Here is a 15,329-nt window from a genome sequence, read left to right as displayed (position 1 = left end):
GTGTGTGTGTGCTCAACACATTGCAAAAGATTTGATTTTCCAACGCAACTTCCTCAGACAGCTAATACTGAATCAGTAAGACAGCAGGTGACGATTTGGATGGCCAGGGGGAAAAAATGATCCATGACCTTGAATTGAGCTTGCGATCAGTACTGTGTGAGCAGTCAATAATACACTTATTATTGACTGTAACTTGAACATCCTCCATGAGACTCTTTGGCTCTGACCGTCTCCACAAGCATGTTATAACCATGTGGGATTCACCACATCCTCCTGACCTTGGCTTTGCGGTACTGGCTGTAACCTCACTGCCTCACTGTGGCCCTAATGTTTCTTCTGGCCGTGTTACAGAGGCCAAAGTAAGCTCTGTGGCGATCGGGGTGGCTGTGGGATGCACCTTCCTTGCTCTCCTCATCGTCATCGGCATTGTGCAGTTCTGCTGCAATCGATCCTGGAAGAAATGCAGGAAACGCTGCAAGAGAAATGGTACGTCTACGTCACTCACCGGGCTCTACCTGAGCTTTACCTGGGAACTCTGTCATGCACCCAAGACACCTGCCCTTTTTAAAAGAGATCACCTCTATGACAACTGCCTGCCACACTGTCTGGGCATTGTCTGGTGACCTCACACACCTGTCATGTAGCAATCCAGTGTGAATCTATTGTTCCTGTGTGTACCTGTAATATCACATACAAAGGCCAGTACTTGGCTGGCTAGCTGGCACCTGTAACTTATCTGATTGCAATGATTGACTGCCCAAAATAATCACCTCTCTCTCTCTCTATCTCGCTCGCTCTCTCTCTCCAGAGGCATCACTGAAAGAAAAAGTGCTTACGTGAGTGTGTTGACAACCAGTTAACTAAATGGGGATGGTAATGGTGGTAAATCGTTCCTCTACAGAATTGCACTCCCTCTGTGTGAACTGTGTGTGAGAGATGTGTTGTTTATTAAATTATCTGATGTGTGTGTCTACAGGAAGTTTGGCCAAAATAAGTCTCCCCCTCCCTTCTCCATCAGTGGCTGTTTGAAGTAGAGGACCTGCAACACACAGGAGAACATCTGTTGATTACATTCTCTTTCTTTCTCCCTCTCTTGCTCTCTGATATTGATCTAACAGTCATGTATTTGAACGTAATACTCTGTCTCCTGTGAATATAGCGCAGTATGTCTCTGTAGAGAGAGCAGCAGTAGCCTCGAAGTTATAGAAGCGGGCCAGCAACCGGAGGGGTGCCACCTACTGCTAATGTTCCTTTGGAACTTAACCCCCTAAACTGTTATTTTGGGCTATGCACTGCCGGTGCCCTCTGCTCCAGCCTCTCCAACCTTGTGTATATACAATGACTTAAAGTATTCAGACCACTTGACTCTCCACATTTTGTTAAATTACAGCTTGTCCAAAAATGTATTAATTAGTTTGTTTACTCATCAATCTACACACAACGCCCCATAATGACAAAGCAAAAACAGGTTTTTATGGGAATCTTTTTTTAAATGGCGGCAGGGTAGCCTAGTGGTTAGAGCGTTGGACTAGTAACCGAAAGGTTGCCAGTTTGAATCCCCGAGCTGACAAGGTACAAATCTGTCGTTCTGCCCCTGAACAAGGCAGTTAACCCACTGTTCCTAGGCCATCATTGAAAATAAGAATTTGTTCTTAACTGACTTGCCTAGTAAAATAAAGGTAAAATAAAAATATAAAATATCACATTTACATAAGATTTCAGTTCCTTTACACAATACTTTGTTGAAGCACCTTCGGCAGCAATTACAGCATCGAGTCTTCTTTGGTATAACGCTACAAGTTTGGGACACCTGTATTTGGAGAGCTTCTGCCCTTCTTCTTTGCAGATCCTCTCAAGCTCTGTCAGGTTGGATGGGGGAGCGTTGATGCATTTTTTCAGGTCTCTCCAGAGATGTTTCGATCTGGTTCAACTCCGGGCTCTTGCTGGGCCACTCAAGGACATTCAGAGACTTGTCCGAAGCCACTCTTGCATTGTATTGGCTGTGTGCTTAGAGTCATTGTCCTATCGGAAGGTGAACCTTTGCCACAGTCTGAGATCCTGAGCGGTCTGGAGCAGGTTTTCATCAAGGATCTCGCTGTACTTTGCTCCGTTAATCTTTGCCTCGATCCTGACTAGTACCCTAGTTGAAAAACTGTGCTGAAAAACATCACCACAGCATGATGCTGCCATCACCATGCTTCACCGTAGGGATGGTGCCAGGTTTCCTTCAAACGTGATGCTTGGCATTCAGGCCAAAGAGTTCAATCCTGGTTTCATCAGACCAGATAATCTTGTTTCTCATGGTCTGAGAGTCTTAAGCGGACTGTCATGTGGTTTCCGTCTGGCCACTCTACCATAAAGGCTTGATTGGTGGAGTGCTGCAGAGACGGTTGTCTATCTGGAAGATTCTCCCATCTCCACAGAGGAACTCTAGAGTTCTGTCAGAGTGACCATTGGGTTCTTGGTCCACCTCCCTGACCATGGCCCTTCTCCCTCGATTGCTCAGTTTGGTCGGGCTGCCAGCTCTAGGAAGAGTCTTTGTGGTTACCAACTTCTTCCATTTAAGAATGTCGGAGGCCACTGTGTTCTTGGGGACCTTCAATGCTGCAGACATTTTTTGGTACCCTTCCCCAGATCTATGCGTTGACACCATCCTGTCTCGGAGATCTACGGACAATTCCTTCGACCTCATGCCTTGGTTTTTGCTCTGACATGCACTGTCAACTGTGGGACCTTATATAGACAGGTGTGAGCCTTTCCAAATTATGTCCAATCAATTGAATTTACCACAGGTCGACTTCTATCCTCAAAAACTCAAGGATGATCAATGGAAACAGGATGCATCTGAGCTCAATTTTGAGACTCATAGCAAAGGGTCTGAATACTTACGTAGAGAAGGTATTTCTGATTTCTATTTTGCTGAGGATTTTAAAAAATGTAAATACATTTTAGAATAAGGCTATGAAAAAAAGTCGAGGTCTGGCCTCCCGAGTTGAGCAGCGGTCTAAGACACTACATCACAATGCTAGAGGTGTCGCTACAAGTCCGGGTTTGATCACAGGCTGTGTCTCAGCAGGCCGCGGCCGGGAGACCCAAATGTCTATCTCGTGTGGACCAATAAAATGTACCTTATCTTATACTTACATAGCATAGCCTTTGTGTCCCATGAGTATGTCACTGTAGGCTGATGCAGAGTAATGGAGGAGCGTGTGTTTTAAAGTATGGCTCGGGTACGCTCACATAAGACTGAGCGTATCGGTTATTTCAAAGTTTCTAATGCTCTCTCTCTCTCTCACTCATATCTCACCACACAAACCTCAAACAACTCACTCTCTCTTCCGGCCCACGTTTAAACATGAGGTCATACAGACAGGGGAGTTGATTTGAACTTTGTTGTAATACCACATTAGGTTTCTTTCATAATAGAAAATGAAATAAGAAATGTAACCACTATTCAACTGTCACGGGTTTGTCCTCTCTGGATGAAGAAAGAATGGCGGGTTAGGGTGTCTCTATAGATTGAGGAAAACACAGAGAAGTGTGAGACTCAGAGGATGGTTGTGGAGGAAAGAGTACTGATGACGAAAAGGAGAATGGCGCATTGGCGGCTAGTCAACAAGCTAACCACAGAAACTCACACATCATCTTTCTCATAAGCTGGAGGTAAAGTTCCTCTAAAGTCTCATTTTAGGTCAGTTTGATCGTTTAAACATCATATTTTTTTGTTGTCTTTGTCCCACTTATCTCTCTCATATATGTTTCCATAACGTTTAATGACAGATAACGCTCATTTGTAAATAAATGTGTGGGTAAAGTTTTTTATTTTATTTTTTAAAGTGGATCATATTTCGTTGAAGCCTTGGTTTTCTTATACAGTATGGTGTAGTTGACATTTTTTTATTGAAAATATTTCCCTTTCTGATATTGACTGGCTATCTTCCTCTAAGACCTTGTGGCCTTTCCCCTGTGTGTGTGTGTGTGACAGAACGGAGATCGACGAGCGCATTACATGTACAGAACTGCATAGAACACAGGATCTATGTTGATAATCAGGGTTAATATATTCACAGTAGGCAGATCATCAGTTTGCTCCGACGAGGGAGAGGGTCTCTGTTATACAGCAGCTTTTCTTGGGAAATGTTGCACTACTGTACTTGTCACCAATACGTTTACATACTAATGGTCCGTCCCAATGCCATACATACAGCATGATGTATTTTCATCTGCCCATTTCCCCGACCCTGCTGTTTTCTGTGAAACTCATGGCAATTTTGGGAACCTGGCGGAGGTGTTGTGTGAGTTTCAAAGAACCTTATAAGACGTTGAAAAGAAAACTTAGGCTTTTATATTTTTTTTATCTGTGGTTGAGCGAGTTGGAGTGTTATTCTTGTGATGGTGAGAGTTTTTAAGGCGGTGTGTTTACCATAACAGGTGACACTGCCCTGTGGGTGATATACCAGGTCATCTAAGGAGGAGATTTAAAAAAATACACAAAAAATCTCTTCTCCCTTTTAGGGCAGACAATAGCTCCTGACCCTCATGGCTGCTCTACCGGTCACAGATATGGCCTATAGGCGTACCACCAGGGCGATGTGTCACAGTATGTAGAAATTGTATTCCATATGTTTGATACATGTGAAATGACAGTTAAAATTCAGCATGTGAGGACTACATTAATTCTGGTAATGTCAAGTGTCTTCTTGATTTTAGTGAGAAAGTGCAAATAGGAAAGCGGGATACCTAGTCAGTTGTACAACTGAATGCCATCAACTGAAATGTGTGTTCCAAATACCTGTACTCAATTCTGATCTTTTCTATTTCAATAAAACTAGGATATAATGTGTAACGGGTGTTGTATGTTGGTGAATTAATATAGTTGGAGTTGTCTGCTTGTCATTTGATAAGGTGTTCCCCTGATAAAAGCATTATGTGTAGTGTTAGAGACTTAGACACTTCCTCTTTCGGTCTCCCCCTATCTATTCTGTGCAACCGCTGATCTAGTTGAGAATCTAATTTGGAAAACCGCTCATCGAATACAGAATTTCCCCAGTATCATTATTTTTGCATGTGTGGAATTCCTCCTGTATCTCTGTGATATGCCATGTCATGCTGGAGGAGGTTTCATCTTCCGTCCCACTCTGTCCTTTTTCATCATTTTGACTGACTCATACCTTCGCTCCGCTGTATATTCTACAGATATTGAGTGCTACTTCACATAGCGTACATACTGTATGTCTGTTTAACCCCCGTTCACACACTGTGTGTCTGTTTAACCCCCGTTCACACACTGTATGTCTGTTTAACCCCGTTCACACACTGTATGTCTGTTTAACCCCGTTCACACACTGTGTGTCTGTTTAACCCCGTTCACATACTGTATGTCTGTTTAACCCCGTTCACACACTGTGTGTCTGTTTAACCCCCGTTCACACACTGTGTGTCTGTTTAACCCCGTTCACACACTGTGTGTCTGTTTAACCCCGTTCACACACTGTATGTCTGTTTAATGTCTGTTTAACCCCGTTCACACACTGTATGTCTGTTTAACCCCGTTCACACACTGTATGTCTGTTTAATGTCTGTTTAACCCCGTTCACACACTGTGTGTCTGTTTAACCCCCGTTCACACACTGTGTGTCTGTTTAACCCCCGTTCACACACTGTATGTCTGTTTAATGTCTGTTTAACCCCGTTCACATACTGTATGTCTGTTTAATGTCTGTTCACCCCCGTTCACACACTGTGTGTCTGTTTAACCCCGTTCACATACTGTATGTCTGTTTTTCACACACTGTATGTCTGTTTAACCCCGTTCACATACTGTATGTCTGTTTAACCCCGTTCACACACTGTATGTCTGTTTAACCCTGTTCACACACTGTGTGTCTGTTTAACCCCGTTCACACTGTGTGTCTGTTTAACCCCGTTCACACACTGTGTGTCTGTTTAACCCCGTTCACATACTGTATGTCTGTTTAACCCCCGTTCACACACTGTGTGTCTGTTTAACCCCGTTCACATACTGTGTGTCTGTTTAACCCCGTTCACACACTGTATGTCTGTTTAACCCCGTTCACATACTGTATGTCTGTTTAACCCCGTTCACATACTGTATGTCTGTTTAACCCCCTGTATGTCACATACTGTATGTCTGTTTAACCCCGTTCACATACTGTATGTCTGTTTAACCCCGTTCACATACTGTATGTCTGTTTAACCCCGTTCACACACTGTATGTCTGTTTAACCCCGTTCACATACTGTATGTCTGTTTAACCCCGTTCACATACTGTATGTCTGTTTAACCCCGTTCACATACTGTATGTCTGTTTAACCCCGTTCACACACTGTATGTCTGTTTAACCCCGTTCACACACTGTGTGTCTGTTTAACCCCGTTCACACACTGTGTGTCTGTTTAACCCCGTTCACACACTGTGTGTCTGTTTAACCCCGTTCACACACTGTGTGTCTGTTTAACCCCGTTCACACACTGTGTGTCTGTTTAACCCCGTTCACACACTGTGTGTCTGTTTTTAATGTCTGTTTAACCCCGTTCACACACTGTGTGTCTGTTTAACCCCGTTCACACACTGTGTGTCTGTTTAATGTCTGTTTAACCCCCGTTCACACACTGTGTGTCTGTTTAACCCCGTTCACATACTGTGTGTCTGTTTTTCACATACTGTGTGTCTGTTTAACCCCGTTCACATACTGTGTGTCTGTTTAACCCCGTTCACACACTGTATGTCTGTTTAACCCCGTTCACACACTGTGTGTCTGTTTAACCCCGTTCACATACTGTATGTCTGTTTAATGTCTGTTTAACCCCGTTCACATACTGTATGTCTGTTTAATGTCTGTTTAACCCCGTTCACATACTGTATGTCTGTTTAATGTCTGTTTAACCCCGTTCACATACTGTATGTCTGTTTAATGTCTGTTTAACCCCGTTCACACACTGTGTGTCTGTTTAACCCCGTTCACACACTGTGTGTCTGTTTAACCCCCGTTCACACACTGTGTGTCTGTTTAACCCCGTTCACATACTGTATGTCTGTTTAATGTCTGTTTAACCCCGTTCACACACTGTATGTCTGTTTAACCCCGTTCACACACTGTATGTCTGTTTAATGTCTGCCCGTTCACACACTGTGTGTCTGTTTAACCCCGTTCACACACTGTGTGTCTGTTTAACCCCGTTCACACACTGTGTGTCTGTTTAACCCCGTTCACACACTGTGTGTCTGTTTAACCCCGTTCACACACTGTATGTCTGTTTAACCCCGTTCACACACTGTGTGTCTGTTTAACCCCGTTCACATACTGTATGTCTGTTTAACCCCGTTCACACACTGTATGTCTGTTTAACCCCGTTCACACACTGTGTGTCTGTTTAACCCCGTTCACACACTGTGTGTCTGTTTAACCCCGTTCACACACTGTGTCTGTTTAACCCCGTTCACATACTGTATGTCTGTTTAACCCACACACTGTGTGTCTGTTCACACACTGTATGTCTGTTTTTACTGTATGTCTGTTTAACCCCGTTCACACACTGTATGTCTGTTTAACCCCGTTCACACACTGTGTGTCTGTTTAACCCCGTTCACACACTGTGTGTCTGTTTAACCCCGTTCACATACTGTATGTCTGTTTAACCCCGTTCACACACTGTATGTCTGTTTAACCCCGTTCACACACTGTATGTCTGTTTAACCCCGTTTTCACATACTGTATGTCTGTTTAACCCCGTTCACATACTGTATGTCTGTTTAACCCCGTTCACATACTGTATGTCTGTTTAACCCCGTTCACATACTGTATGTCTGTTTAACCCCGTTCACATACTGTATGTCTGTTTAACCCCGTTCACATACTGTATGTCTGTTTAACCCCGTTCACATACTGTATGTCTGTTTGTTCACATACTGTATGTCTGTTTAACCCCGTTCACATACTGTATGTCTGTTTAACCCCGTTCACATACTGTATGTCTGTTTAACCCCGTTCACACTGTGTGTCTGTTTAACCCCGTTCACACACTGTGTGTCTGTTTAACCCCGTTCACACACTGTGTGTCTGTTTAACCCCCGTTCACACACTGTGTGTCTGTTTTAACCCCCCGTTCACACACTGTGTGTCTGTTTAACCCCGTTCACACACTGTGTGTCTGTTTAACCCCCACACTGTGTGTCTGTTTAACCCCCGTTCACATACTGTGTGTCTGTTTAACCCCGTTCACACACTGTGTGTCTGTTTAAACCCCGTTCACACACTGTGTGTCTGTTTAACCCCGTTCACATACTGTGTGTCTGTTTAACCCCGTTCACATACTGTGTGTCTGTTTAACCCCGTTCACATACTGTGTGTCTGTTTAACCCCGTTCACATACTGTGTGTCTGTTTAACCCCGTTCACACACTGTGTGTCTGTTTAACCCCGTTCACACACTGTGTGTCTGTTTAACCCCGTTCACACACTGTGTGTCTGTTTAACCCCGTTCACACACTGTGTGTCTGTTTAACCCCCGTTCACACACTGTGTGTCTGTTTAACCCCCGTTCACACACTGTGTGTCTGTTTAACCCCGTTCACACACTGTGTGTCTGTTTAACCCCCGTTCACACACTGTATGTCTGTTTAACCCCCGTTCACACACTGTGTGTCTGTTTAACCCCCGTTCACACACTGTGTGTCTGTTTAACCCCGTTCACACACTGTGTGTCTGTTTAACCCCGTTCACATACTGTGTGTCTGTTTACCCCCGTTCAACCACTGTGTGTCTGTTTAACCCCGTTCAACCACTGTGTGTCTGTTTAACCCCGTTCACACACTGTGTGTCTGTTTAACCCCGTTCACACACTGTGTGTCTGTTTAACCCCGTTCACACACTGTATGTCTGTTTAACCCCGTTCACATACTGTGTGTCTGTTTAACCCCGTTCAACCACTGTGTGTCTGTTTAACCCCGTTCACACACTGTGTGTCTGTTTAACCCCGTTCACACACTGTGTGTCTGTTTAACCCCGTTCACACACTGTGTGTCTGTTTAACCCCGTTCACACACTGTGTGTCTGTTTAACCCCGTTCACACACTGTGTGTCTGTTTAACCCCGTTCACACACTGTGTGTCTGTTTAACCCCGTTCACACACTGTGTGTCTGTTTAACCCCGTTCACACACTGTGTGTCTGTTTAACCCCGTTCACACACTGTGTGTCTGTTTAACCCCGTTCACACACTGTGTGTCTGTTTAACCCCGTTCACACACTGTGTGTCTGTTTAACCCCGTTCACACACTGTGTGTCTGTTTAACCCCGTTCACATACTGTGTGTCTGTTTACCCCCGTTCAACCACTGTGTGTCTGTTTAACCCCCGTTCAACCACTGTGTGTCTGTTTAACCCCGTTCACACACTGTGTGTCTGTTTAACCCCGTTCACACACTGTGTGTCTGTTTAACCCCGTTCACACACTGTATGTCTGTTTAACCCCGTTCAACCACTGTGTGTCTGTTTAACCCCGTTCAACCACTGTGTGTCTGTTTAACCCCGTTCACACACTGTGTGTCTGTTTAACCCCGTTCAACCACTGTGTGTCTGTTTAACCCCGTTCACACACTGTGTGTCTGTTTAACCCCGTTCACACACTGTGTGTCTGTTTAACCCCGTTCAACCACTGTGTGTCTGTTTAACCCCGTTCAACCACTGTGTGTCTGTTTAACCCCGTTCACACACTGTGTGTCTGTTTAACCCCGTTCAACCACTGTGTGTCTGTTTAACCCCGTTCACACACTGTGTGTCTGTTTAACCCCGTTCACACACTGTGTGTCTGTTTAACCCCGTTCAACCACTGTGTGTCTGTTTAACCCCGTTCACACACTGTGTGTCTGTTTAACCCCGTTCACACACTGTGTGTCTGTTTAACCCCGTTCAACCACTGTGTGTCTGTTTAACCCCGTTCACATACTGTATGTCTGTTTAACCCCCGTTCACACACTGTGTGTCTGTTTAACCCCGTTCACACACTGTGTGTCTGTTTAACCCCGTTCAACCACTGTGTGTCTGTTTAACCCCGTTCAACCACTGTGTGTCTGTTTAACCCCGTTCAACCACTGTGTGTCTGTTTAACCCCCGTTCAACCACTGTGTGTCTGTTTAACCCCCGTTCACACACTGTGTGTCTGTTTAACCCCGTTCAACCACTGTGTGTCTGTTTAACCCCGTTCACATACTGTATGTCTGCTCTTTACCTACTGAGATCAATAAACAGAAACTTACTCAGAAAAAGAACACAAGACAAAATACAACGTGACTTCAGATGAACACAGTTCATAAATACATTATTTGTGTAAATATGTAGAACCTGTAATGAACACAGGATTGGGAAGTCCAAAGGCCAGTAAATATAGGAAAACCCAGTCACATATGGGGTAGTCAGTTAAAACATTTTCACAGCTATCGTCAGCGGACTAGATCCAAACGACATTCTGGTTGACTTTCAGTAGCTGCAGTTATTAGTAATAATTGACCTATAAACCTCACGATAGAAAGAGATATGGTTGTTTTCTTTGTAAATTGATCAAATGATCTCTCGGGTTGTGGTGCACGCAGTGTTGGCTCTCCTTTTCAACGCTGTAGCTACCTATACTGGGGGTTATGTGGTCAAATGTGAGCATTTTCTGTGGAAAACTCACCAGATGAGTCTGACCAACATTGATAAATATCTCAACATTATAACTTATAAAACTTGTTGTCGCAGAGAGCTTGTAGAATCCTTTATGATGATGACCTTTGCCATGCTGTTATAATCCACCCTGTCGCCCCATCTGCCGAGTCAAAACCGTTTCCCTCCTTTTTCCTCCCACACTTGTTTCACTTCTGGTGAAATGCTTCTTGTCAGTTGAAATGGGTGAAGGGGTGTCAGAAGGGGGGTTTCCCATCTCCTGCTCAAATCTCTAAAGACCCACCAAGTAGCGGCAGCCAACAGCTGTGTGCTGTTTTGAAAATAAGCTCAACCAGAGTTTTCTTTCTGCCTCACAGAACTTTGTCAATAACAGTTGACAATGTCAGTGATTGCTTTAAGTGACTCCTCGGAGTTAACTAAAGTGAAGAAACATGGTAATTTATTCACAAAAGGTAACAAAAAAGGCTCCAAAAATATTTAAATAGCTACAATTAGAATTATGGTTGCTGATTTCTTTTTTCAGTTAGGAAAAGGAGTGTTTACTTGAAATGGCATACAAAGGGCTTGTAGACATATTGCCTGACTCCCCACAATCTGCATTGCTAAACCAACTCTTCTGTGTGTCACACAGTGTCCTTTTTTGTCCTTTTTGTTTGTGGACCATGTCAACCAAATGTCACTTCCAAATCACCCAGAGAAGGAAGCATAGTGTTCACACTGCAGTTCAGTCCTCCCTCCACCGGGGGCAACTCTGATAAAGCCGTCAGGAGTGGAAAGGATTCACCGATGCATGTAGGCAGGTGGGAAAAGGTTACTGAGTCCTCCAAGTTCACCACCGTTTCTATGTGGAGATTGTTCGTTTTATAGCTGGAGCACGGAGATTCCATCTCACACATGTCTCCTGTGAGACTGCTGCAGTTTAGCTGCTCCACTGACAAACTAAACAGGGCTACAGACTGTCCACCGACACTCCCCTCACAGTGTCTTCTTGTCTGGCACCAAACACATTGGCTTGCCCCTAAACAAACACATGCCATGTGACCTGACCTGTATCCCAAAACAGGATCAGCCATAATTGTTTCGCATGAGATTTGTTGAAAACTCTGCTCTGTCTCAGTAAAATGAGAGTCCACCGAAGAGGGACTCTGGCTCCGGTAGCCATCCCCTGTGACCATTACCATCCCAGGCAAGATTCCACAGTCGTCCCCCTGTAGACTCCCAGCACACCCTAACTGGCAGCCCAGCCCCACCCCACTGTCCTCTTTCAGGCTGATGTTTATGTTAATCCTCCTATCCAGCAGGGGGGGCTCTCCAGTTCCACTCCTGCTGCTGATGGCACTCTCTGGTGCTCCCAGGCTTCCACAGCCACTGTCTTCTTGCTTTTCCGGACTCCTTCCGTTTCCATTCCCAGAAATGTGTGATTTAGTGCAATCCCCACTGCCCAGACTCGTCCTTCTGTCCTCTCCTTCTTCCTGCTCTCCCTTGCCTGCTAGAGTAGTCCTTTCGTCGGCCAACCAGACCATGGCATCAGTTCTGGCGGTGCTCATGAACCAGCCTTTGTCTGTGACGATCTCCACTGGGACATCTCCCACACAGAGAGGCTGCCAGCCACTGCCTGTGGATTTCTGAGGTAAAAGAGGACAAAATTAGAAAACATGAATCCATAAACAAACAACTCCTAGAATGAGGAAGTGATCAATAACGGGAAATAGAATAGGCCTTTAGATTTGATTAAGATCATCAAGAGTTAAACAGAGAGTTTATATAAAGACTTCTTAAAAGCCTGGTGCTTCCCTATCTGTGAAGTTGCAGGAAATGAATATATATGTATGTTGTAGAACAGAGCACCACTTGTTTCCTCTACTGAGCCATTTACTTTATTTTCGTACTCCTTATATTGTATTATTTCTTATTGTTGTTTCATTGTCGAGAAGGAACCTGCAAGTAAGAATTTCATTGGACGATGTATACCATGCGTATCCCATACATATGGACTAATAAAACCTGAAACTTCGACCTGTTGTGTTGCTTCTTGTTTTGCACTTTTAGAATACAGCGTTTTTGTCCTTTCTCTGAAGTGTCCTTTCCCTGAAGTGATTGACATAGTCAGTTCTGCATTAGTGAAACTGTTCAAAGAAACATACCAGTGCAACAGGCATTTTCTCAGGGCGCCTCAGGAAGCAGCAAAGGGCCAGCATGACCAGGACCCCCATCACGCTTAGGGTGGAGAAGGACACCACAGCAAGGATATACCACTCTGGTGAGAACAGAACTTGTGTTTAGCCGAATGAGTTTTGTTAGTAAGACTCTAGACATTAGGTATATGACATATCGGAATATGGCCACATAGAGCTGTGTAGTCTGAGTTGTATTACCTTGCTCTGGCAGCAGGAGGCACTGTTCAGGGGAGACCTCACTGGTGAATTGTCCTCCGTTGCCTGCAACTTTGAGGCAGACACAGTACTCCTGCCCCCAATGAAGAGACGTAAACCGAACCTCCGCCTTATCCTCGTCGTCTTCATCCTTCAATTGAATGACAACGGTCTGCCAGCCAATACATGAAAATGTCAGTCAATACATTAACCTGAATATGAACTTGGATTAACCACAAGTCATTATTTATTTTATTACATTAGAAGTACTGCTTTTAAACCACGTCTGATCAGTACCTTGTTGTCCTGCCCTCTTCCCTGTAGGTAGATAGTATAAGTCAGGCCAAATGGGAAGATCTTTTTTAGTAATGGCTTCCTGTGAACACTGACTGTTACTGAACTGGAGGTGGCCAACAGTGTACTGGAGGGATGCTGCAGTTTACCTGGGAGAACAGGGGTAGTGGAGAAAGGTAAGCAGTGGACAAGCATTTGGCATTGTGTCACTATGAACTAGAAAGAAATGAGCAAAACCTATTCAACTCGGCCACTAAAACTTAGCTCTACTTGACTTACTTTCTCTGGGGTTGAACCTCTTCCCCCGTGACCATGCAGAGATGCTGTTCTCAGTGACCAGTCGAACCCGGACCTTGTAGACCATGAAGAAGTCACCGATAAGGTAGGACAGGTCACAATATGTCAGCTGGGTCCTGTCACAGCTGGTCACGTTGGTCCAATTACTATTGACATACCTGAGGAAAGACACGTGAAAGTAGCTAGATTAATTAGAATACTTTCTTCAAAGATGAGGAGAGGGTGGTATGGAAGAATGATTGAAGAGGGTAAAGGGGATAGAGTGGACAGGGAGGACTCTGAAATGGATGCGGTAGCTAAGTGACAGGTTGGAGAACGAAGGGATGAGTGAATTAGGCGGACGTAATTAGTGTGGGGTATACCTGGCCATCTGCACCTGGTACTGAGCCAGTGGCGGGGCCCCTTCAGGGGGGTCCCAGAGCAACGTCACCTCCCCGTCCCATATGTCCACCGTCAGATTGACTGGCTTCAGTAGGTCTTTACCTGTCACAATTATAACATTCCAATGTTAAAGAATTTCTCTGCATTTTTCTGAGATTTTCAAAGTACAAATAATTCATAGGGAGCCTGGGAGTCCAGAGAATCAATAAGTAAGGAGTTTTTCCTAGCCACCGTGCTTCTACATCTGCATTGCTTGCTGTTTGGGGTTTTAGGCGGGGTTTCTGTACAGCACTTTGTGACATCGGCTGATGTTAAAAAGGGCTTTATAAAAAACATTTGATTGATTGATTGAAGTAGTTGGTGGATTTCCTAAAGGGGACTACGTTTCATCAGGGGGTTTCTAAACCAGTTTCGCTACGAAATGTCACCATGTTTACAGTTGACTCATGACAATATTTGCTCAAATTCCAATTATTCACTGTGAATTGTCTGTGGTTATTATTGATACATCCTCAAATTATAACTATATCATAGGATGTCAATTGAACCACATATTTTCTCTGTTAACTCAAGTTAACTAGATTAAATGTTCAACATAGACTAATAATTTAAATATCAATAACAATCAGCACTTAGTTTCTTTTTTTATGTATACGGGCATTACATTTTTAGATCGATGTGGGTCTTGAAACGTGTTCCATTTTGATAGGAAGGGCACATACACACTGAGAAATGTACAATATGCTACCTCAAACACTTTTGAAAGCTAGGCCACTATGAACATTTCTAAGTGCTCTTTGTACTAAGTAACAATTTTAAAAAACAGTCAATGACAGTAAGAAATAATGTAGAGACATTATTTTTATATATAGAATAGTCTCACAAGTAGAACATTATATTTACAGCACGTATATATATATATACATATATATGTATGCTGTGTATACATAATGTTCTTACATTTAGAGAGACTATTGTGAGAACTAAACAGCAATAACCAGCCATTTTGAATAAATTATTAAGGCTTTCATTACCTGACACATAGTCTGAGGTGATCAGGAGGGCAAGAATGGAAATCCACAAGGTCCAATCCATGTCCAATATATATTCTCTGATCCTTAGATAATCAGCATCATACTGTAGATATTGTCCACACACTTCTGGCGTACAGGATAGTACAGGATAGCTCAGCTAGACTCCTCTGTTGTGATATAAGATACTTTACTCAGTTACAGTCAATAGTTGACATGACTTTCACAGTTCCGTTTGATCTGTGTGACAGTGTGAGGAGGCTGTGTGTTTAT

General features: G+C 43.8%; 1 protein-coding gene across 1 annotated transcript; it reads right to left on the bottom strand.

Annotated features, from left to right (window-relative positions):
• Window positions 1–10,310: 10,310 nt before the first annotated feature.
• LOC112265098 lies at window positions 10,311–15,329 on the bottom strand. The gene is made up of 7 exons (XM_024442138.2): window positions 15,060–15,329; window positions 14,007–14,127; window positions 13,627–13,802; window positions 13,351–13,496; window positions 13,057–13,225; window positions 12,826–12,938; window positions 10,311–12,306 (listed from the first exon to the last, which is right to left on the bottom strand). The coding sequence occupies exons 1-7, from the start codon at window positions 15,118–15,120 to the stop codon at window positions 11,347–11,349; spliced, it is 1,746 nt and encodes a 581-aa protein (XP_024297906.1). The 5' UTR covers window positions 15,121–15,329; the 3' UTR covers window positions 10,311–11,346.

This window comes from Oncorhynchus tshawytscha, linkage group LG13 (genome assembly GCF_018296145.1).
Source record: "Oncorhynchus tshawytscha isolate Ot180627B linkage group LG13, Otsh_v2.0, whole genome shotgun sequence".
Classification (NCBI taxonomy): Eukaryota; Metazoa; Chordata; class Actinopteri; order Salmoniformes; family Salmonidae; genus Oncorhynchus; species Oncorhynchus tshawytscha.
The sequence above is the reverse complement of the archived record's forward strand: the minus strand, read 5'-3'. Positions and strand labels throughout refer to the sequence as shown.